The 23,322-nt window shown below is 45.2% G+C and overlaps 2 protein-coding genes across 6 annotated transcripts; both read right to left on the reverse strand.

Annotated features, from left to right (window-relative positions):
• Nucleotides 1-130: 130 nt before the first annotated feature.
• Nucleotides 131-9,863, reverse strand: ankrd13d (ankyrin repeat domain 13 family, member D). Of its 2 annotated transcripts, none has more exons than XM_042073629.1 (16): nt 8,531-9,863; nt 8,198-8,333; nt 7,948-8,072; nt 7,784-7,829; nt 7,233-7,376; nt 6,904-7,093; nt 6,621-6,687; nt 6,327-6,402; nt 6,159-6,220; nt 5,657-5,787; nt 5,366-5,523; nt 4,928-5,041; nt 4,606-4,778; nt 4,301-4,380; nt 3,881-4,114; nt 131-632 (listed from the first exon to the last, which is right to left on the reverse strand). In XM_042073629.1, the coding sequence occupies exons 1-16, from the start codon at nt 8,612-8,614 to the stop codon at nt 569-571; spliced, it is 1,884 nt and encodes a 627-aa protein (XP_041929563.1). In that variant the 5' UTR covers nt 8,615-9,863; the 3' UTR covers nt 131-568. The 2 variants fall into 2 exon arrangements, with proteins under 2 accessions (XP_041929563.1, XP_041929562.1); XM_042073628.1 differs by having other exon boundaries at nt 6,321-6,402.
• Nucleotides 9,864-10,002: 139 nt separating this feature from the next.
• On the reverse strand, nt 10,003-23,315 carry kdm2ab (lysine (K)-specific demethylase 2Ab). Of its 4 annotated transcripts, none has more exons than XM_042073626.1 (23): nt 23,104-23,314; nt 21,846-21,884; nt 21,163-21,301; nt 20,987-21,065; nt 20,839-20,885; nt 20,418-20,596; nt 20,181-20,287; nt 19,865-19,958; nt 19,475-19,628; nt 19,164-19,279; nt 18,743-18,869; nt 18,162-18,499; nt 17,711-17,788; nt 16,251-16,508; nt 15,948-16,073; nt 15,780-15,860; nt 15,422-15,667; nt 15,170-15,202; nt 13,891-14,819; nt 13,376-13,539; nt 11,894-12,040; nt 11,254-11,466; nt 10,003-11,116 (listed from the first exon to the last, which is right to left on the reverse strand). In XM_042073626.1, exons 2-23 carry the CDS (start codon nt 21,879-21,881, stop codon nt 10,935-10,937), a joined length of 3,873 nt encoding a protein of 1,290 aa, XP_041929560.1. In that variant the 5' UTR covers nt 21,882-21,884; nt 23,104-23,314; the 3' UTR covers nt 10,003-10,934. The 4 variants fall into 4 exon arrangements, with proteins under 4 accessions (XP_041929560.1, XP_041929558.1, XP_041929559.1 ...); XM_042073624.1 differs by having other exon boundaries at nt 13,891-14,849; XM_042073625.1 differs by lacking the exon at nt 23,104-23,314 and adding an exon at nt 22,435-23,045 and having other exon boundaries at nt 13,891-14,849.
• Nucleotides 23,316-23,322: the final 7 nt, after the last annotated feature.

The following is a 23,322-nucleotide window of genomic DNA, read 5'->3' on the forward strand; positions in this document are numbered from 1 at the left end:
TGATTAAATCTTTCTCTGTTTAATGAAGAAGGTGCACAACAAGACTCGCCGAGAGAGATTATAACAATAAAAACAGTGAGAGGCAGATTCCTCTTTCCTGTTTTCCCAGAAAATAAACACTGCCATCACGTAAATGTTTCAAGAACATTTAATAGATTCATTTTTCATGTCATATTCATGTGAGCCACCATGACTCCATTTCAAACATTAGAGTTATTCATTTTATCCACAACTATATTCATCAGTTTTATCTTTATCTTTATCCATTTAAAGCTTGACGTTTTGTAGACTCAAAATGATAACAGCAGGGTAGTGGATAACAGAAGGGATGCCATAATTCCACAGTTTTTCTTTTCTTTATTTCTGTCCTTACTCCCATAATCCATAATCTCCACCTTCTTTCTGTCCATCTTTTGTCACTTCTTCAAACCCATCTGGTACTAATTTTATTTTGTAAAATAGTTGGAATGAAGGGGGAAAGAATAATTTAACAAGAAAAAGTAAAAGTGCAAATAAATTAACCCTTGATTCACCCCACACACCTACTCCCTCTGTGTGCTCATCACTGTTACTTCTCGGTGAGTGACAGCTGTAGTATCCTTTCCAGCTCCTCCTCTTCTTCCCTCCTCTTCCTAAAAGAGGACACAAATAACAAAGTTGCACAAAAAGGATTCAGGTCATTTAATGTATCAGGTCATTTAATGCTAAACAATGTTATTACTGACTTTAAAGTACATATATTTTATAATGAAATAAGTTTTCATTGCACCTCCATATTCATTATTATGACCGCCGCTAGCGAAGCTAGCGAAGCGGTCATATAGGGATTGTCAAAGTTTTTTTTTTTTTTTTTTTCGTCATCTACTTCCTGAATTTTTGGTCAACGATACCCGGGACACCGAACCACCGGGGCACATGAAATTTGGTGGGTATGTAGCCCCACTAGACTTTTACGGAAAAATTTTGTTTCGTCTCCGGGGGCCACTCCCCCCCGTGCTGGGCCCCCCGAACCGCAAAAAAAGCAGTTTTTCCTAAATAACTACTTGAACCGTGGCACTGAGGATGAAGAATCTTTTATGGTATGTTGGTCTCAAGGGCCCACATCAACCTGGCCCATAATCACTCATTTGTGATTTGCACCCCCCCCCGGTAAAAAATGAAAATGCAATATTATTCTGCTTTAATCGCCCCCATCTTCAGTTAAGATGTTCAGAACTGCACCAAATTGTATGTGTATGATTGACCTGGCATTCTCTGGGGGTATGCCAAGTTTCGTAGAATTTCATCCATGGGGGGGTCTAAAAAAAATTAGGTTATGTGTACATTTAGTGACTGTACACTCATTGGCCTGTAGATGGCGGTGCACACATACACACATGCACACACACACAGGCACCCACATACTATCGGTATTAGAACGGCCGATACATAATTACAAATTCAGTAGGATTAAAAGAAAGCCAAAATAAATATTCATCATCATCATCATGGCTGCATTTCCAGTATTGGCGATAAGTAGTCGTTTGTCCACTAGATGGCGCATCGTTGCAGTGAGACGTAATTTTGTTGGAAGTTAAAAGTGGGTTGGAAAAACAACGGACGCTTTCTACAAGGACTGTAGTTTACCGCAGAGAACGTCTAATAAGGATAGGACGATGTTCACGTGAAATGTAATTCCCATTTCTTCTTGAAGCCGAAATAAATCTGAGGATGTTTATCGGACATGCTTGGTTTTTACTGCAGGTACGTTAATCTTATAATATCAAGAAGGACCTAGGTAATGTTACCGTTAGCGTTGGTTGAGTGATGGAGGCCAATTTGATTGATTGCATTTGTAGAAAACTATAAATGCGGTTATACCAAGCAAATTGATAGCAGCACTGTAATTGTATCTTTCGACTGTCATTTGTTGCACGTGCTACAAAAATCATTCTGTGCAATGGAAGATTTACCAACGTTACACCAGTCTGATACAGTTTTGCCTATACATGCGTGAGACTGAGACGCCTGTTTATTTGTTTTAAGTGCGTGCAGGGTGTGAGAGGGGAATCGATGTGCTTTGATTCCAGCTTGGTAGTTGTAGTCTGTGAAATTAAAAAGCACGTGTGTGTGAAGTATCCAAACAATGACACCTTCATTTCATTATGGCTGCTTTAGCAACACACCTTAAGCTACTGTGTAGTGGGTCCCATTTAGAAGCGCGCTTTCCTTGACTCATGGAGCTGCGTGAATTTTATTACAACTTTTCGCCACGATATGGCAGTTTAAGTCCGCTTGATACTGTAAGGCGTAAGCCATTGGTTTCCAAAGGAGATTTTATTTGTGTCGCCAGCATAGCCTATTGACAATTTATGTTGTAAATAGGCCTACCTTATAAACCTACCTGTAGCTTAGGGAGGCTAACAGTTTTCTATTAGGATCTAGTTTGTTAGTTACAGTTTTGTCATAACTCCCTGATGCATTTTTGCATTTAGAATAGCCAGAGCGTGGATATCTCAATCGGAAAATTAAACAATATCGGGTGCCTATGGACTAGGCTGGGTGAACCCAGCCTGATCTGCCCGCTATTTATTTTTTGATTTCTTAAAAGATTGAGCTTGGTCTGGTGAAAGCCAGACTAGCCATGGACCTCAGTTACACAATGCAAGGGAACATGAATCAGCCTATATTTGCACGAACAATAACGGACAACAGCTCTTCAACTTTGGCCCGTTAAAATGTGTATGAACAGTCAGTCTAGCGACGCATTTCATCAAGGCCCATTTGGACATGTCAGTTATTTGCACCACTGGTTAGATGTAAAACAGCATTTCGTTTCAGACTACTGTTACTTAATTTGTGCATTAACAATAACGTTTCAGACTACTGTTACTTAATTTGTGCATTGACAATAAAGTATGACATGAACTAAAGATTATGTAGAAGAACAAAACATTCACAAAAACTCCATCCATCCAAAAATGACCTTTGTTTTTGATAGCTGTTGAAAACGGCATGGAACTGACAGAGATGTTTTTATAAATAAATAAATAAATAAATAAATAAATAAATAAATAAATAACATTATGCTGATACCTTTTGCTTTTCCCAAATACAATGTAGCCTACAGGTGTAAGTGACCTTTCATCAATCCAGTTGCAATGGATGAACTGTGATGAACTGCCCTACTTGTGATTGTTTAGAGATTTTAAAGGTTTTATAACAATGCTACATCTTCTTTGGCTATTCTACAATCTATTCACCTTTTCAGCACCAGTAGGCTACTTTCTGTGCAGCCGCACACACACACACTCAGGCATGCCAAACAAGCATACACAAAAGTTTCAAGAGTGGGGGATGGAGTAAAATATGGAGACAAATTGAAGTGTGATTTATTTTCGCGGAATGGATGTACAGGACTGAGCGGCGGTCATATTTTGTACCACTATGCGGTACATCTAGTTAAGATGTAGGATTATGTAAGAATGAGCTAAAACATCTGTTATCCCTCAAATCCATGCAGGCTACTCCTTATATTGATTTGTGTTTGGTTTGTGCAATCCTACAATAATACTAACAGCTTCTAGAGACAAATGGTGCCAAAAATGCTAGTAACAATTTAACAGTGTGCAAGCCAGCTCGACATTACCCACTTCGAAATTAGCAGTGTCATCTATAGGTATGCACAGCCCATGAGGGTAAAATGAATGCTAATGTGCATAGTTCTAGCTCATGTTTAGATGATACATAATTGGTCAGACATGGACAAAAGTGGGGAATAACTTCTTCACTGCTTCTCTTTAACTTAAACATATACTAAGCCCACATATAGGACACAGCCCTTCTGACTCTCCCTCCCTCTCCTAGACTCTTCCCTTTTCATCCCTCCGGTTTCTCTGACCTGTCGAGCTCCTCCTGCTCCCGGCACGAGAGCTCCATGGCGATGCGTAGCTGCTCGTCAAAGCTACTTCCCATTGCGAAGGCTCCCGGCACCCTGGGCTCGGTCAGTGAGGAGTACGAGGGCGGGGAGTTGAGGGAGGGGTGTGTGGGCGAGCCGGACTCGGGAAGTGCCGGGTCTGTCGCCTCCCCTCCTTCTTCCCCACCCAGTGAGAGGGAGAGAGACTCCTGAATGGCTCTTTTGAAAACCAAAAAGGAAGGAAGGATGTTAATTCTTAAATATGGGGGCTGCGCTACCTTCACTTTTGACCTCATTCACTCAGATGTTCTTAAATAGGTCAACTGTGCTTACACTTACGCTTCTTTCACTACTGTCACATTTTTGAGTTGAACAACCCTCTGCCGGCTTGCCACATGTACTTACCGCTCCAGCTGAGAGTCGTTCTCATAGAGGGGTGGCTGGGAGCCAGGGCGGGTGTTGGTCAGAGCCTCCCATATGGTCACCTGACGTTACACAGGCACAACAGGAAGACAGCGGGAGATGACACTTACATACTTAAAGCACAGGAAACGTCAGCTCTACGTATAGCCAACATTATCATTTGTTTTCTCTAAGAAGTGTGAATCAGTCCACTGATTACTAAATGCCCATTACTAAATGACCACCACAAACACGTTATGGCATGAGGTAGGTGAGATCGCTTGACCATCTGAATTATTTCGTCTCACCTGGTCACTCTCTGTCCCAGCGTCCAGTAAGCTCTGCTGGATGGCAAACTGCAGCAGGTTATCATCCTCGTCTCTCATTGGCTCACTGCGGCCTGGTCCAAGTGTAGTGTAGTCTGCGGGAGGCTCGAACACAGATGGGTCCACTTCACAGTGGAGGGGAGGGGGTGTCTGGTCTGAGGAGAGAGGAAAGGCTTGAATGCGCCGCTTGTATCAAACATGTTGAATAGGAATAAGGGGCCAAACAGTATCTTACACTACTGGTGTGAATTAACTCCAAATGACAGGCCAACCAAGAGGGAAATTGCGTAAGTTGTGTGCTTACCAGGTTCATCAGTTGCAGGTGGTGAAAGTACAGTGACAGAGCTGACAGGCTCATCACAGCCACAGAGGTTACTGAAGGTCACTCGAGCATTCAACACATGGAACAGGGGAATCTCTGAAAGAGATAACAGTGAGACCAGTTAAGACTACATAAACTAGAGGGGCACTCGGAGTGTGCAGGCCTCCACAAAGGCCATATGCCCTATTTTGCAATGTTGATGCCAGTGAAAAACAAACAATTAACGGATGCGCCAGTTCATCCTTGGCCCATTCTACACCCCTCCATCAATTTTCATGGAAAGAGGCTTTTCCCCCCCGTAATCCTGCTAATATATATGCAGAAAAACAAACCAAACCAAAACTATAACCTCTTTGGCAGAGGTAATCAGCTGAACACTTGTGATCAATGAACCCTAAGTGGATTGTGCATTGCTCTCACCTATCTTCACTGGGAAGCCTGGCGGAAGGCGCAGGGTGATGAAGTCACGAAGTTTGGCAAAGTGAGCGTTGGAGATCGCCATGAGGTCAATGATGGGTGTCACCTGCTCAGCCAATGAGAGGGGATGTGCTTCACTCAACCAAAGGGTGGCCTTAAATCTGTCGATCATACAGAGAAGGAGTGAGTAGAAGAGAGAGCAGCGACAGAAAGACTAAAAGATACAAGAGGTCTACAACATGTTTTAGGATGGTTGTTTATTTCTGGTTGCTGAATGTGTGTGTGTGTCCTCACTTCTGCACTTTGCTGGTGAGCTCCACAGGTCGTCCTATGTCTCTGTCATTCAGAGCGAACTCTGGGTCAAAGTATTCCTCTGCTGTGATGGCCGTGGGGTTATGCGGACTCGCACATTGAGACACTTGACTCTGCAACAAAAAACAATCTCTCTTATAAGTACACCAGCACATCCTCATAGAACACTGTGAATGTAAGGCTATACAACTAATGCCAGAGACTAGAGGTCATTGAAGTGACCAATGGAGGTCAACATGATAAGTGAGGCCCAGCAGACAGGTTACAATTAATAAACTGTGAGGCCTGAAGAGCAGCTGCAGGAAGATCCAAATAAGGGCACTGAATGCATCACAAACATCAGTGGGTTCCGCATTTATCAGCACAAACGAAGGAAAAGGGGCAAAACGATTGGTCTCGTCAAATAACAATAGGATATGACCAGGTCTGGAAACCTGATGAATTCTGTCACATTTCACGCTTTGCCATTTAATTTTGCACTCACTCCATTCTGTGCGACATGCTGCTCTGCTATACCCAGAAATGACTGCAGAGGCGTCTTGGAGCCTGAGAGAGGAAGGGCAAAAAAGCAACTGTAAGGACCAATCTGCAGGTACGAAAACACAGAAAACAATCCATGTTATGTATACTCTTTCACAACACATACCCTTACATCTAGACTTGTCTTGGTCTGATAGATGTTCTGTTCGAGACCGTGTCACCAACTCCACATTACTGGCACTGTAAACCTTAGAGAAGGAAGTCCAAGTAGGTCTGATATCCAAGCCCTTAACATCTATTAATGACTACTTGAGGATGTGTATAAAATAGCAATTACTCTAACAAAAGGAAACAACTCAGGAAGAGAATGCATCTTGAACTGACCAGTGCACTCTTTTCATTACAGTCACTATAGCTACACATTCTCTGGGTGGTTGTTTCCCTAGGTGACTGTTTCTATGGTTACCTTGGCTTCGTATCCACTGACAACCTCACTCTTCTCAGAGCGCCAGCCCCAGATACCAGACTTATTCCTGTAGTGACACAAATAAGACATTAGACAACCACATCACTTAGCTACCTAAACATCACTAAACTCACACAACACGCAACACACACACACACACACACTTACACACACAGAGAAATACATCCAAACCTGTTACGCAAAGGACCTCCAGGGGTGGAATGCATAAACAGGAGGAAAGTGAAATCAAGGCAAGCAGCCAGACTGTGGGAGATGCACCTACCTCTCAAAGGCAATGTTGCGTGTGTTGAGGTGTGTAGACACAATGGGAGAGGTGAGCCTCTGTGCGGTATTCTCCTGTGAGGGCAGCATGGCATCCAGCAGAGACGAGGCGTCACGGGGAGAGAGGGTCAGTGGCTCTGTGTACACCACCTGTTTGTCATGGTCGACTTCCATGACAACCGCACCACTCTCTGAAAAATACAAATAAAACATAAACAAACACATACTTTATTGTAAATGTGAAAATGCAATGGTTGAATCAGAGGCTCGTGGATTGTCTCACTGATATAGTCAGATGCATAAGCCATTCAGTTCATCATCAGCACCAACCTCCTCCCTTGAAGATGTAGCTGCGGTGGCCCTTTAACCAGGTCATGTGCTCAAAGCCCAGCAGAGTGGTGTCCACCCGCAGACATGAGCCACTCTTCCAAACACGGTACACATCGCTAGGACACACCTTCGATACCAAAGGAACTGTTTGGTAAAAGCAGGTGAGGTAATAAGACACCTTAATAGAGATCAATCCTTCCATCATGGACATCATCCTTCCCGGAGATCAGTTTCCTGTCTACCAGTACATGGAAGAACACACTTGCTACTAAAATACATTTGGAAACGGTTTGCTTTGTCAAGCACTTCTGAATTATGCTGATGTAATGGACGGTGATAATTTATTTCTTCATAATGGCCACTTCACAAATCAAAACTATATCTGAACTGTTTTGCATCAGTAGCGTGCTGTACACTGGAACTCGCGTTCATGGCGGCATTATGATGGGCGCTGTCCACCACTGTGGTGCTGAAACGGGTCAAGGAGGTTGAGGGGCTAAAATACGGGCAGATGCTATGCTCTAATTGGAGTAGATTTATGGAGGACTTACCCCAACTGGTGAACTCCCACTTCATCTCGACATAGAAATCTCTGGCCTAGCAAATGTGAAAATACACTGCCTATTACACAAATTCAGCATACACTTGTACAAGACGCAACATACGTACATGACCGCGAACAGATCGGTAACAGATATTTCAGAGGTACACCTACTTGTCGCAGTTTGCTAAGTAGTTCAGGTATTCCTGCCAGCCTCTCTGTGGCCCTTTTGAAGTCTCTGTACTGGAGGACCAACTGCACTAGTTCAGGGTCACCGGTGCTGACTGCCTCCTGCAACACTGAGTACACCCAATTTATTTACAACTCTGATATACAAGCCCTGGACTCGGGTTACGTAACTAAAGACAAATTACATTTAAGTTACTTTACAGCAGTCACCAAACTAAATTCGTGATAAGTATACCTGTCCAGTTTTGTGCATTACAGTGCGTGGGATCCGCATTGTGTCTGAGAAGTACGCGCGTCGATTCGAGGTGTCCCAGGCATATGGCGAGCTCGAGCGGAGTACGGCCGCGCGGGTCCAGCCGCTCCAAATCTTGCTGTTGGAGAAACACATGCATGCAAGCACGCACACATACACGCACAGAGAAAACACACATGCACAGGATCAAGATAACTGGATGATAAACATATCTCTTGCAACCACAAGCAAGAACACAAGCACAAGCAACCAATCAGTTGACATGTGACCACAACGGAGAAAATGTAAATCTCCAGTGTCCAGACCAACCATTACCTGTTCACTCTGCAGCTCTCTGTCCAGCTCTTGGTATTGATTGTTCCACACCAAATAATGCAATGAAAATGCTTCCTGTGCCATTGTTCAATAGCAGGTGTAATAATGTCCAGTATGATACTTATGTTTGAAAGCGAGATAACACGGATTCCTCGTCCAGGTCGCCAAGTCAACGGTTGGTAAAATATAGTGCAATCACCACCCACCTTTCTATCCAGGCACGAAAGCTTGGAGGGGGTACTCTTGGACTACGGGGTGCTCCAGCTAGGTTACTACGATGCTATGCTGCTAGCTAGCCTTCTGTGCTACCAGAGCAAAAGGCAAACACCAATGTGTCTTAATGGAAATTTATTAAATACAATAATAGATCATTGCCAGCAGGTAACGACATGTGAGAGGGAGGAGGGGGGTACCTTGTCAAAGTGTAGTTGTAAGCTGCAAGTGGAGCACACGAATAAGCAAGTGTAAACAGCTATCTAGCTAAAAGTAGCTATGGTCATTGGTGTAATACAAGAAACCAGCAAGGAAATTTTCGAAATGTAAACTGTAAACAGTGTTGATACACACTAGCTAAACAACGACACGATGTAATTAACTAGTCCTTACCATGATGACTCGGTTAGCTCGCTAGCGGTCATTGGACAATTAAGTAAGTTAATGTTGCTTCCTACCAATGTCTCCATCTTAGCAAGCTAGCTGACTTGATTGTAAACCTATAGACAAGCAGTTGTTCTAGTCTCCACTAGTCAGGAAAAGAAAACGTTTCACAGCACAAAACGAGTGCAGTTACTGAAAATCAGGTAGAATCATAACATGTCAATGTCAGTCATTGGTTTGGTTTGCTAACTGTGGACACCGTCTCCGTGCAATTGTAGATGACCAGGGAGCGGCCTTATTTCCATTTTGCATCCAGGTCGCTCGAGTTGGCAAATCCGAGTGCAGAGGTGTCAGTGACGGATGGGTTCTTCAAATATCTAGACAGTAATAAGGAAAGGAAGCCTTGGAATGGCTTTGTCTCATATCCCCTAAACAAATCACTCGCTGATGAATGCTTTTCAGCCGTGCAATGGTCCGAACATGGTGAATATCGCCGGGGGAGAGGCTTCTCTCTCAAGTTGCTAAGACTAACTGCATGCATTATTTATTTATATTAGTGACGGTTCAGCTTTGGTTCCAGGTTATAACAACTGCACGGGAATGGGAGGGGGTGTATACAAAATAAAATTGCTTATTCGGAATCAACCAACACTGAATTAAAAATAGAACATCTTTGTTCAGACCGCATTCATTCATCATAATTGCACTAGTGGGAAAATAGACTCATTTTTTCTGTCCACCGTAGTATTTATTTTTCTTGGAAAAAACAAAAACAAAAAAAAAAACACAAAAGTGAAAAAGGCTTCTGAAAATAATTACATTGCTACAGGACTGTTTTCTTTCATACTAGGGAGAAGAATACATTTACACAAAAGTATATATTTATATATATTTATATCCTTTTTTTTTAAAGATATTGAAGTGGAGCAAGGATGGATTTGGAACCAAAAGCATTCCTTATTTATGTATAATATATATATAAATCAGGGGACTCATGAAAACAGTGAACAAAAAAAAAATACTGGGAGTGAAATGAAACATCCTCAGAAAAAAAAAGAGAAATGGGAAAACTGAAAACAATGACATTACTATTAGGAGTGAGGACTATAGAACATGGACAGGGACCCTGTGGTTCTCTATAGAAAAAAGGGGATCGCAAAGGGATAGCACCTAGGTTCCTGTTATGGTCTCTGCCCCTCAAAGGAACCACTGGTCAGTAGATTCCTCTCGATTGGCTATCGCACCATCCATACTCCCTCCTCCCCATCATTGAGTGGGAGCGTGATGTGTTGCCATGGGTGTATGACACGCCTCTCTCTCCCTGATAGACAGCCACGTATTAAAGCACTTAAGACTCGGGTCATACCCCCCGACACGTACACATGCCTCCATTCCACCCGTCATAAGTTTACTTTTTCATCCATCCATCCATCCATCCATCCATGCTACCTCGCTCCATCTCTCCTGAGTCTTTAGTTTAGTTTGTTATATTGTACAGCACCACATCCCTCCCTCCCTCCCTCCCTCGATCCCTCTCCAACCCAACCACAGCCCAACCCCTGGAAGTGTCTACCCCACCCCACCCCAAAATGCTTTGAGCCTCCCTTCTCTTCCTCAGCTTTAGCTTTCCTCGGTCATAAAGAGGAAACAACAGACAGACAAACTGACAGACTTTAACAAACGTGCGCGCGCACACACACACGCACACACACACACACACACACACACACACACACTATCCATCCCATACTTTTCCCAACACCCTGCCCAAGCCCCTGCAGTCTATCCCCCCAAATGTGAGGGGGCTTCATGATATCCTCTGGATGAGCTTGTCATCTGATAGGCAGTAGAGCGCAGTGACAGACAGTTCGGAGATAAAGGTCTCGCAGGCCTGACGCGACACTCCCTTGCAGCTGCGTAGGTCCAGCAGGCGCAAACACGACAGCCGCTTCAGGTACGCCAGACACCGATCCGACAGCTTACTGCATCCTGAGGAAGGAGAGTGAACGGGTGGAAAAAGGAGTGGAGAAGGGAAAGTGTCAGACCGTTAGCGAGATGACCATGTGCATTATTACATGACATCACATTGGGCACAGGCAGATACGGCATGTGGTCAGGGCACGTACCGGCGAGGTTGAGGTGTGTGAGTGTGTTGCGAGTGGACGACCCGACGGCGGTGAGCAGGTTGAGGGCCTGGTCGGTGAGGGGGCTGTGGGAGAGCTCCAGGCGCGTCAGCAGCGGCATGTGGCGGATGATGAGCCGCAGCGTGGTCTCGCTGATCTCCAGTCCACAGAGGCGCAGGCAGTGGAGGTTCCGCAGCTGCGAACGGTTGTTGGAGCCTGGCGACGGACGGAGAAGGAGAGAGAAGATGGTGAGGAGCATGTAGGAGGGAGAAGGAGAGAGAGAAGATGGTGAGGAGCATGTAGGAGGGAGAAGGAGAGAGAGAGAGAGAGAGAGAGAAGATGGTGAGGAGCATGTAGGAGGGAGAAGGAGAGAGAAGATGGTGAGGAGCATGTAGGAGGGAGAAGGAGAGAGAAGATGAGGAGCATGTAGGAGGGAGGAGAGACAGCACACAGCACAACGAATGAAGAGAAATGGGGAGTGATTGGGGAGACTCGCAGGAATGGAAAGAGAGGAAGGAGTGCGTGAAAGGAGACGTTATTACAATATAATTCTCAGACATGTTTTCCACTGCAGACATTTAACACGTTTGAGCACGTTGAGCACGACATTTAACACGTTTTTAACACGTTGAGCTTAGGGTACCTGGAGGACTCAGTAGCTCTCTGATCTGGGCATCTTTGACCCCATCAGCCCAACGCAGGTCCAGGGAGCGCAGTAGAGGACAGGTGGAGGAGCTCAGGGCAGAGAGGCACATCGAAGAGCACCCCGATAATACCAGGTCTTTTAATCCTAAGAGAGCGACAACAACAACTGATCAATAGTATAAATACATAAAATACATCAAATTATCTTGGCCATGTTTGATAGGTAGGTCCAACTCTGAACATAAGGGGGTGCATTACAGTACATGTGATATATGTATATATATATATATATATATATATATATATATATATATATATGTGTGTGTGTGTGTGTGTGTGTGTGTGTGTGTGTGTGTGTGTGTGTGTGTGTGTGTGTGTGTGTGTATGTATGTATGTATATATACACACACGAGATACCTGGTAGTCTGCGTAAAGTAAAGTAGGAGAGAGGCCGCAGCCGCCGCACTATGCATATATACACTTTTATTTGCAGACGCGTTTCGGCGTGTGCCTTCTTCAGTGTGTGACTGTTCACACACTGAAGGCGGCACACGCCGAAACGCGTCTGCAAATAAAAGTGTATATATGTGTAAAGGACCACTTTGGAGTTTAATATCTGCTGTTGATCTAATGAAATAAGTATGGGTTGGTTTATTGGTAAACTATGTTTGTAAATGTGTGTAACTTAATCTAAATAAATTCTATATTTCATATGTGCCTTTAATGTTATTTGTATGTGATTGACCGGAAATTCTGTGCACCTGTAATGTTGAAATTTGTCCCTTTGGTGGCACATAGTTTGCACAAGGGAAGATGAGCTTTTAAATGGTAGCTGGCGGGTGTGAGTAGTACGCAGCTGTGTTGGGCCTACAGGATTTTATCAGATTTCGTTTCACTCATAAACTTAAATGACTTGACGCCCGTTTTATGACGGAAGAAAGGACCATCATATATTTTGCATTCCTTGGTGAGCGCAGCGAGCGAGGTACGTTTCATTCATAGTTTTTTAGGAAATGTTTGCACATATGTATGGTCTATTTTGCTGTGTAATTAATGTGTCGCTCTAAATGTTTGTTCACGTAATGATGTTTTGTAGCCGTGAAAGCAAGTGTGTGATGTTTGTATGTATGTTTTCAATACAGTTTTCACGGTGCTAAGGTGACGATGATGGATTAAAAGTTGAACGTATGCTGGTTTGGCGAACTAAATAAAGAACACCTTATGCATCAGTCGAAACTCTCTTTTTGGATCCATTTGGGCTGCTACAGTGAAAACTCGACGCTACATCTGAGTCATCGGTTTTGCTGCACGTCGTCTTCGTTCTGGAGGTTGCCATCGTTTGTTCCACGCATCCAGGCAAGGTCGTGTAGTGCGGCCTCTCTCCTACTTTACTTTTTTACGTATTCTAACTTTTCAGGCCAGCACTCTTAAAGTTTAAAAGTAGACACATTGAGTGAAGCCTGCTCCCATCCTCACATACCTGGTAGTCTGTTAATGAGCCAGGTGAGCTGCTTCTTTGAGATGGCGGTCCAGGAGAGGTCCAGGGTGACGGGCTGGCGTTTAATGATGCCCGAGAGCGCCTGAGGGCTGATGGAGCGACAGCGGCTCATGTCGATCTTTGTCCACAAGCGCTTGTCACAGCCCCTGGAGAGGCCCAGATTGGAACGTGATCAGAACGCATTCTACAATTTGCATTTGGGAATTGTATTTCTATGTCCTTAGTCAGGCATGCCTCATCATTCTGGAGAATCATAGATATTTAGCTGCAGCTGAGCCAAATCAGTGCTATTACCACAACTATAATAGGGACAATACAATTGACAGGTGTCAGATATGTTGAGTGTATTCCCGGCACTGAGGCGAACACTTGTGGCCTTTTTAATGTTTAACAGGTGAGAAATCTGCAGCAGAATGTTGTAATTCTGTAAATACTAGTGTAGACATGCACGAAACATTTGAAGTAACGTTAGTACTGAAACAGAGGATGGGACTCACCACTTGTACCAACTCTTGCAGACGGCCATGCAGACACAGAGTTCGGACTGGCTCAGGTAGCGGAACACGGACACCCACACCTCCTTCTCACAGCTCGGCCCGCTCACCCCGTCCCGGGCCGAGAGATGGAGCGACGAAGGAGAGGACGATGAGGAGGAGGACGATGAGGTGTTGCGGGTTTGTGAGTGGCCTCGGGAGCCCTGGCCAGAGTGGGAGAGCCCTCTCCCGTTACGGGCCGCGCTGGTCAGCGAGGGTTTATCGGAGCGCGGGGCTCGCGACGTGGCCGACGGCGGGTGAGTGCTGGCGTGGGAGGCCCCGTTGCGGAGCGGAGGCCGCAGCAGGGAGACGCGCTGCTGGGCGGTGGGTGGCGAGCGCGGCGTGATGGCCGCCTCCAGCTTGGGGACGATGGCGTTGGGGTCGCGGTGGCCGCGGGCCGGCTGCTGGAGCTTCACCGTCAGGCAGGAGCTCTGCTTCCGCGCCTCCTCGCCCAGCTCCTCCGGCCTCCGTGCTGCGCTCGTCTCGTCTTCCTCCTCGTCATCCTCATTGTCTTCCTCTCCGTCGGTTCTCTCCCCTCCACCGTTCTTGTGCTCTCCCTCTTCGCTGTCCTCGTCGTCGTTGTCCTCCTCCTCGGACTGCGACTGCTCCTTCCCTCGTCGGGCCCGCTGCTGCGGCCGGTTCTCCTTCCTCTCCTCCTCTTCGTCCTCCTCGTCCTCGGTGTCGTCGGCCGTGTCGTCCCGCTCGACTCTGCCGCGCTGCAAGTCCCCGCTCCCTCTCCCCCCGCCTCCTCCGCCTCTCCCTCCTCCCCGAAAACGGACGCCCCGCCCCCTTCCACGGCCCACAGGCGGATGGGCGGAGCTCTGCAAGGCCGACGCCCCTCTACCCCTGGACGCTCCGCGGCCCCCCCTCTCTGCACTGCGCTGGCGCAGGAGCTTAGGGGAGAGAGAAAGAGAGGACGGCTTCTGATACAGGGACAGATAGCATGAACAGAGCAGATATCATTCAAGTTGGAGAAGAAAAAACAACAGAGAGAAGAGGGGAGAGAGAAAAGGAAAAGAGGAAGAAGAGAAATGGAGGGAGGGGGGTGTAAAAACAGTTGGTAAATACATAAGCTAAGGGAAGCATGTTTTGACATGTTATGAATCTTGCAACATTTCTTCAATCCAGCAAGCTGAACTGCAAGAATGGTCAAGATGATCAACATCGGAGGATGGAACACTGACAAAACTGAAAAAAAAATAGATATATAAAAATGTTTTTAAAAAAAGATAGCAAAACTCACCGACTGTATGATCTTATTTCGTTCCAATTTAATCTGCAAGACAGAGACCAGAAGAAAACTGAATACCTCAAAGAAATTGCCGTTTCCCTCTAGTGTAATCAGGATTGTGTGTTCCCTCTAGTGTAATCAGGATTGCGTGTTTGTGCAGTACGTGTGAAGCTGTTCCCAGTGTCTATGTGTGTGCTGATTTGTGAATGTGGGAGTGAATGAGGATTAATGAGACTTGAGCCCTGCGTTGCATGTTGCCCTCACCCGCTTCCTGAGCTGTAGTTCCAGTGCTCCTGCCCTCTTCCTGTTCTGCTGTTGCTGGAGCAACAGCCTCTGGGACGGGGGCGGCAGGCGCCTGGAGGGGGTCAGCGGGCGCCGTCCTCTGCGGCCCTCGCGCACCCCGATGCCTTCCCTGTGGGCGCGCTTAGCTGGGGGCGCCGACGAGACTCGGGCGCCCTCGAGAGCAGTGCTTTTATCCTCCTCGTCATCACTACTGCTGCTGCTAGCCGACTGAAAAGGAAGGGGATCAGGAATGTAATGAGCATTCCCATCTCAACAAGCCAGCGGTGCATGTGAGGGACTGTTAGGAAAGGGCAGAGGACAGAGAGAAGAGAACAGCTACCTCTGTTTTTTTCTCCTGGACACACTTGGGACACTTCCAATAACTAGGTAAGTCCTTGTCAATCACACCCTCTATAGGTTCCTGACGAAACACAAAGAGACACGCTTAGTAGTGTGTGTACACGAATGTAGTGTGCCTTGCGTGTGTGTGTGTGTGTGTGTGTTGTACCTTCAGACACTCGGGGTGTGTGATCTTGGCACAGGCAGAGCATTCCATGAGTGTAGGGGTGGAATTCTCTCCTAGGGGATTGCCCTCACCACACACGGCACACACAGCCGAGTTGGGCAAACCCGGCTACACAGAGCAAGAGAAAAAAAGAAATTAGCACCCACAGTGATCCAGCACACACCTGACTGCCTCCATACAAACACATACCCGTTGCATGGCACCAGCTCAACCTGACTGACAGTCAAGCAGACAGAAATGGCGAACGGAGCTCAGCCGAGCTCGGCAGCAGGCCGACTAACTCACCGCGAGACACTGGCGTCGCAGGCAGGTCTGCTTGAGGCGACCGGGTCCGCCGAACTTCTTCATGTCGCGGCAGAATATGCAGTCGCCACACTCCCTCCGCAGGCAGGCCTCGCAGCGCTTGCAGCGCACGCGTCTTCGCCGCAGCGCCTCGGCAGGCCGCCTGGGGGCCCGGGGCCCCGACAGCTTGGGCGCAGTCCCGGGGGGCCGCGGGCGGTAGAGCACTGCGGGGGGAGGGGTCGGGGGGCGGTACCATGAGGGCTGGAAGGAGAGGAGATACTGTGTTCATGGAATACCTTGGAACAAGGCCTTAACTGAGCATGTGGCATGAGTGGAAGTTGATTACATCTGTGGGCAATAAACCTGCATATCAGCGAACACCCCTGACCACTCGGTGAGTTTCACGTCTTTGTAAACGAAAGTGTAATGCGTTTTAGGAAGGATTGTTCCAGTGCACCTATGCAGCGTTGTGGAGGAGGGGGGGGGCGCTACCACAGAAACCGAAAATTCTCAGGACAGCAGCATGTGTCCAAATTTCAATCTTAAACATTCTATTTAATCATAAACTATCTGAAAACAGGGCTTTAAGTGTAAAATACCGAACTTGTCCTTTAACAGATACCAGCTCCTCAACTTCACCGATTAAAATCTAGTGACCGTGCTGTCAACTAAAGCAGACATCCATAGACCGGACATAAGGCCATTCGATTTGCATGTAGATAGTTTCGATTGTAGATGCAATCTTTAAAGTTAATAGCAACGTCCTCACATTCTTATTTCTGATTTAAAATGCACAACAGTGCATTATATTAGGCTACAATTTAAATGGACATTTTAAACACTATTCCTCTTGTTTTCTACCTCGCTAACTCCAAAGTAAAAGCGCATTCTTCCAGCTATTGCGCAAAAGCCTCTTGTTCCGATATAACGACTATACAATATAATATAATACAACAATACAATATAACAACTTGTTTGCTGTTAACATCGGAATTGACGTCCACAGTGTTATGGACCCATTTGTCTGCAACGCAACGTAACCTACAACATTTTTTTTAGAAATACAGGAACAGCTTACTATGCTGACAAATGACGACTGCGCAACATGCGAGAATTTCCCCAAACTCTCGGAAACGTACCTTTTCAGTAGTCATTTCCAACTTTTCACACTGATGGTGCTCAAAATGCAACACAACCGTGTTCAAAGCAGAATCTATCTATCTAGATCCTATAGCAATGTATGGTTGGGGAAGGCATAGAAAAGTTGGAGAACCTGTGGCCTAAAACAATATTGGTGGTTGCAGGGTAGATTTGAAGTGAAATGGGTTGCGATGGTCTCAAGTGGGTCCCCAGAAAAAACACTGCTCTATACCACGGTCATCTCAATTGTAATTGTAAACTACAAATAAATTATGGGAGATTTTAATAATCATTCCTAATAAGGATGGCAAACCCATTCTTACCCGTCTGGGCCACTTCACAATGGGTTTTCCAGTGTAGGACAATCTGGGTTCATCATCAGCATGTTCTTCCAGCAACCTCTGAACAACAGACACGTAATAACAACATTACAACATTACCAACCACAAAAATGAAAAATCACCGCACAGCATGCCATCGTAAAACTGTGTGTGAAAGAGTGCGTATGTACTTTTCCCCATCTCGCTCACGCTTATGCGGTCACTTAAATGCTAGTGCATGAATGCATGTGTGTTAGTGTCTGCGTGTGTGTTATTTTGTGTGTGTGTGTGCTGTGATTTCGATATCGAAAAATGTATGTATCATATCGCCACTTGCGCAATACATCATATTGTCACTGCCGCCAAATATCAATATTTTTTTATTAAAGAATTGGGCGGTGCTGTGTGCTGTGCTGTGTGTGTGTGTGTGTGTGTGTGTGTATGTACTGCTCACCCGTATGTCGCTGAGCAGGGCGTGGGCGTTGCGAATGCCGGCAGGAACACACTTCTTGTGGGCGGGGAGTTCCTCCAGCTTCCTCAGCAGGTGCCACAGGCCCTCCAGCTCCAGCGGCGTCAGGTGTACCTTCACGCCCAGCTTCCCAGCTGGAGATGCAGCTGCTGCTTCCTCCTCCTCCTCTTCCTCTTTTTTCACCTCTTCTACTTTGTCTTCTTCTACTTTGTCTTCTTCTTCTTCCTCTTTGATATCGGCTTCCTCGTCCTTTTCTATGTCTGTCTCCTCTTTGGTGTGGCCGTTCTGTTCCTGCTCCTCGTGGAAGTCTTCTCGTTTCAGGCCTACGAGGAGAGAAAACAGGAGGGTTAGGTGGCGAGGAGGGGGGTGGGGTGGTAGTCTATTCCCGAGAAAACTTTCAAATCTTTGACTGGGGTCAAGAATAATGTCTGGTCAGACTGACTAGGGCTTTCCAGTCTCAAACACATTTAACAGGATCTGAGAATGTCCACTCCCACGTCTGTTATAAACACCATTTTACACATGGTTACTGTACACATGGTTACTTAGAAAGATGGTTTACTAACCAATACCGAGTGAGTGCTTCTGAAACTCTGGGGTGAGGTGTGAGACGTTGGTCAAGCAGTAAAGGTACCGTTCCAGCACATACCAACACATCTCGTAGTAGAAAGGGTAACGGAACTTAGCCGGCACCTGCCAAAGGAAGAAATGAATAAAGAAAACAAGGGAGTGAAAAAAAGGAAAGTATGGACCCTTTCAAGAGAGTTCCATTATCAGCATCATAGTTGGCCCCACAAGACTTCCGTTTTAACATTCCATATGTTATCTTAATGTAGAGGAAGTAGATTGGGGCCCAAATAGAACGTTCAAGCAATGTTTTTGTTTTTATTGTTGAAAGGGTCTATATTAGGCGTCATCAGAACAGCTATAGCCTGCACAAACAGGGTGAAATGCAAATATAGGCAAGAGATCAGACTGTAGGCCCACCCTTGTCCTGTCCTCAATATTATAGATGTTGAGCTGCATGGGAATGTTGAAGCTGTGGAGAAAGTTTCCTCCGAACACCAGAGTATCCACAGGAGTGTACACGGCATGAATCCATCCTTAAAACACACACAAAAACACAGGAAACATTTAAATGTTATACGTCGGCATCATATGTAGACCTGAGAACGTCCTTATGGTCTCAAGACAGCACTGGACGGTTGGAAATATATTAAATTCACAATCATGGTGGCAAGCTGTTGACATACAGCAAATGTATTGGGTATGTCCGTCTGCTGTGAGTGAGGATTTACCTGAGGGTATCATAAAGGTGTATCCCTGTTTGAGCTCAATGCGCTGGCACTGTGTTGCTTTGTCCCCCAGGAAGATGTCCCCTTGTTTCCCTGACAACACCCAGTTCTCGTACAGCTCCAGGTTTTGGGGCGTGGGTGGAATCAACCAGAACACCTAAACACAAAACCCCTTTAGCAGTCAGTACTAAAGGTTTGGCTTCTTCCTAGTTAATTCTGAATTTTAAAAATGGAAAACAACAAAAATCTGAATCCTGAAGGGCTTACATGGCATGAGGTAAATACACATAACGTGATGCAGTCTAACAAATGTCTGTGTGACACTGATATTGAAGTGGCAAAGACACAATCCCACTAAACTATGTTCTACCAGAAACACCCTCAAATGCTCACCTTTCCTCCTCGTAGGATGTGGTACCAAACAGAGGTCCCACCAAAATCAATGTGGAAATCAGTGAAGGATCCTTCGACACTCATTAGACAATACCTGAGAGAGAGGAAGGAAAACAAGAGAGAATGTTACCTCGCACAAGAACAAGGGAATATGAGAGTGAATGTGAGTGTGTGTAGGCTTGAATTTTATTATGCTATGGTTTTGTGCACACCAGTCCTTCAGACACAGCATCAGGTATTATAAGACAGCCCTTCAAACAGCCCTTAAATAAGCAAAACAAAATGTCCAATTTCTTTAGTGCGATTTGGGACTCACTTCTGTACTTTGGGATATTGCATGTCTATGATGGCGTTGGTCGAGTCCCGCTGTCTTTCCTTCAGATGGCGGGGCCACATATTGTCCACCCAGTCGATCACGTCCACCTGTGGGAGACAAGCTTCCAGTCAGTCACTCGCGCATGCACACACAAACGGACGCACGCACGCACGCGTGATGGTGGTAACTAAGTGTCGCTGTGTCTAGCACACTGGTGAGGGTTGGCGGGCAGTGTACCGATGCAGGTCTCTTGACCAGGTTCTCCAGTTTGGTGTGACTGAACTCCAGGCTGATGACGTTGTAGAGCTTCTCCCTCTGGGAAGGCGGCGTCTCGTAGTAGCGCCTCCACTGGCCCATGGACATCTCAATACCCTTTTGAGTGTTCACATCCATCACATCGATCATTCTACGACTCCCTAAAAGTCAGGGCAGGGGAGGAACAAGTACACAGGATTTGAGAGGACAGTCAACAATGTAATCTTGCCTTCTCAGTTTATTACTGCCTGCATACTAATGTATACACATGTTTTCTGCTATAAGGAGAAGAATGCAACACAGTTGCCTTCGTTGCATTGCACCATTTGTGAAGGGCAAAAAAGGCTCCCAGTTGACAGAACATTGCTGATGAGTAAGAAGACAGAGTGGTAATGAGACTTGCCTACAAACAGCTTCACGTCGCTCACACTGAAATCTGGATCTGGCATTCTGTCACAAAGATAAATAACAAATGAATACCGTAAAACTCATGCATCACCACTGATTTACAGCAGACAAGAGAAATATGAGAGAAAAGGGAAAAAACGTACTGGATTCCAAGACCGTCTGACTTCACAAAGACCAGGGGTTCTCGGAGGCCTTCTCTCTGGATGAATTCAAAGGTGAAGTCTAATGCAAGACACAAAACCATACATGTGGTGAGCACAAATTCTGCCATTTTGGTTTATGAGAAGTAGCACTGCATTGCTTGGGGCAGTTTCCTCACCTTTTCCCTCCATGTATTTGACCAGGTTACAATTGAATCTTTCACACTGTAGTTTCTCTTCCAGATCAAAGGTTCTCTTCCCATCAATCTCGTCATCAGAGATTCCATCATCTTGGTATCGTCGGCGTGTTCCAGTGCGCTGCACAAAGAAATGAGCTCAGAAAGTACCTACACTTCTGTAGCACTGTGATAGTGATAGTAGTATAGCATACAGTTATCTACCCTTGTCACTGGAACTGTTCAAAATACACAGCTACAAACCAAAGTGTTTTAGAATAACACTAAAATTAAATTATTTCCAAATACTTTCAAGTTCAATCAGTTCAATCTCCAGCAATACCCGTATGACATATCAATTCATAAAGAGAGCAGGGAATAAAAGTATGTCGATATCAGATGTTAGTCTATGTAGGCTATGCTATTTTCTATGCTGTGTGTTCATGCTCTATCAGCTTTCCAAAACAAATACACGCGCGTCAAGATAAACTGAACTTGAACTTGTCACTCACTGCGCCCCCGACCGCACGTGCGTCTATTGCCATGCCAACACATCCGCTAGTCTACACTGACTGTACAACCATTCATTTGTCCGTCAGAAGGCCTGACAGAAGTCTTTGAATCCACGCAAACTTCCAGTTACCTCCACATTATGGAAATTATTATGCCGTTATTGTGGTACTTACCAGGCGCTTGCTGTATCGTGTATGTGAGTCCTCCATGATCTAAAGCAGAAAAAACGTATATAAGAACTAACGCTAATGTAAACGTTAACGTTATGGATTAAGGGAAACGTTAACGTAAAGTTACTTGAGTTGACACCATTGCAACAGTGACCATCATCATAAAAACTCTACGTTTACGTCCCCTTATTGAACACTAACGTTAGGCAACAACTAAAGCCGCATGAGACAACGTAAAGATAGCTCTTTATGTGAAAATTACTCCATTTGCTCTGTGGTTGTTACCCACACTGACTGTAAATACGCTAACTAGCTAGCCAGATAGACGCTAGCTAGGTTACCTAGCATCATAATCTCCTTTGCTGTGACAACATTATCGACTCAATTGCAAAAGACAAACCCTGCTATCTACATCACACACATCATACATATAACCTAGTAATTTATCTACACACGCCAATCGTGTCGTAGCTATAGCAAAATAGTACATAATATCACTATTCAACAGGGGCTAGCTTTGCTCATGTAACGTTAGCACCCCTTTGTTATGCATCAAGTTAAGGTATTAAGCTAGCCAGCTAGGGTAGCTTACTTAGCTAGCCACCATAACAAAGGTTTAAAGGAACGAAACACTTGTTCGTTGACAGCAAACTATATTTTGACATGAACTGCATCAGTCAACAAACTAAACTACTGATACATATCTAACTAATTACTCCGCAAGAACCCGCTCTTGCAAAAAATATAACTGAAAATCGTATTATATTAAACGAAGGCTAGGTTTCAGACTCCTTTCGGCAAAGAATACATTGGCACCAAGCTAACAAACGCAATAAAGCTCAAATGTAATGTTAATATTAACGTTAACCACGCAACTAAATTAGTTAATAGGAAGCAGCTGACAGCTGTCCAGCCAAAATTCTGATAACGTTAACTATTCAACAGCAATGCATAGTCTGACAATTTAATCCAACGACACAAAGAATTGACGTTAGGAACGATACAGGAATTATAAACCTGAAATGCTAACGTACACAACATATTACAGCTCTAGTTAGCCAAGTTAAAAATCAGAACCAGCCAGCTAACTGAATATTAAATACTTAGCTAAAATGATCGGTGATTTGAAAACGACATAGTTTTAGCAGCCCAGAATTAAATGACTAAAATGACTAGTGCTAGCACCAACATATTCAACGGTACATCAAATCCAAGCTAGCTGGCTAACATGATTATATAGAACTTTCAACTATAATGTTACCAGTTGAGGCTCTTGTAGTGTGATGATCAATGAGCACTCCCGCGGGCTAACCAGGGGTCATTCAGGAATTCCAAACTAAAATGGAATTAATCACAAGAAACGTTGTTCATTTTCATCTGTTATTCTTGTTATTGTGCGATAAAGTTAGGGCGATTCGCTGAAGTCCGCCATTTTCAACTTGTCACTGAACACACACACACAAAACCATACAATCCACCT

This window comes from Alosa sapidissima, chromosome 20, assembly GCF_018492685.1.
Source record: "Alosa sapidissima isolate fAloSap1 chromosome 20, fAloSap1.pri, whole genome shotgun sequence".
NCBI classification, from domain to species: Eukaryota; Metazoa; Chordata; class Actinopteri; order Clupeiformes; family Clupeidae; genus Alosa; species Alosa sapidissima.

Coding starts and splice junctions, on each gene's coding strand:
- ankrd13d (XM_042073628.1), bottom strand. CDS start 8,614: ATGGCACAGGAAGCATTTTCATTGCATTATTTGGTGTGGAACAATCAA. Junction 7,094..7,232: donor CTACATCTTCAAGGGAGGAG/GTTGGTGCTGAT, acceptor TGTATTTTTCAG/AGAGTGGTGCGGTTGTCATG. Junction 6,221..6,320: donor AGACAAGTCTAGATGTAAGG/GTATGTGTTGTG, acceptor TTCCTCTCTCAG/GCTCCAAGACGCCTCTGCAG.
- kdm2ab (XM_042073624.1), bottom strand. CDS start 21,881: ATGGAGGACTCACATACACGATACAGCAAGCGCCTG. Junction 20,597..20,838: donor CGACGTGAAGCTGTTTGTAG/GCAAGTCTCATT, acceptor CCTGACTTTTAG/GGAGTCGTAGAATGATCGAT. Junction 17,789..18,161: donor CCCTGCTCAGCGACATACGG/GTGAGCAGTACA, acceptor TCTGTTGTTCAG/AGGTTGCTGGAAGAACATGC.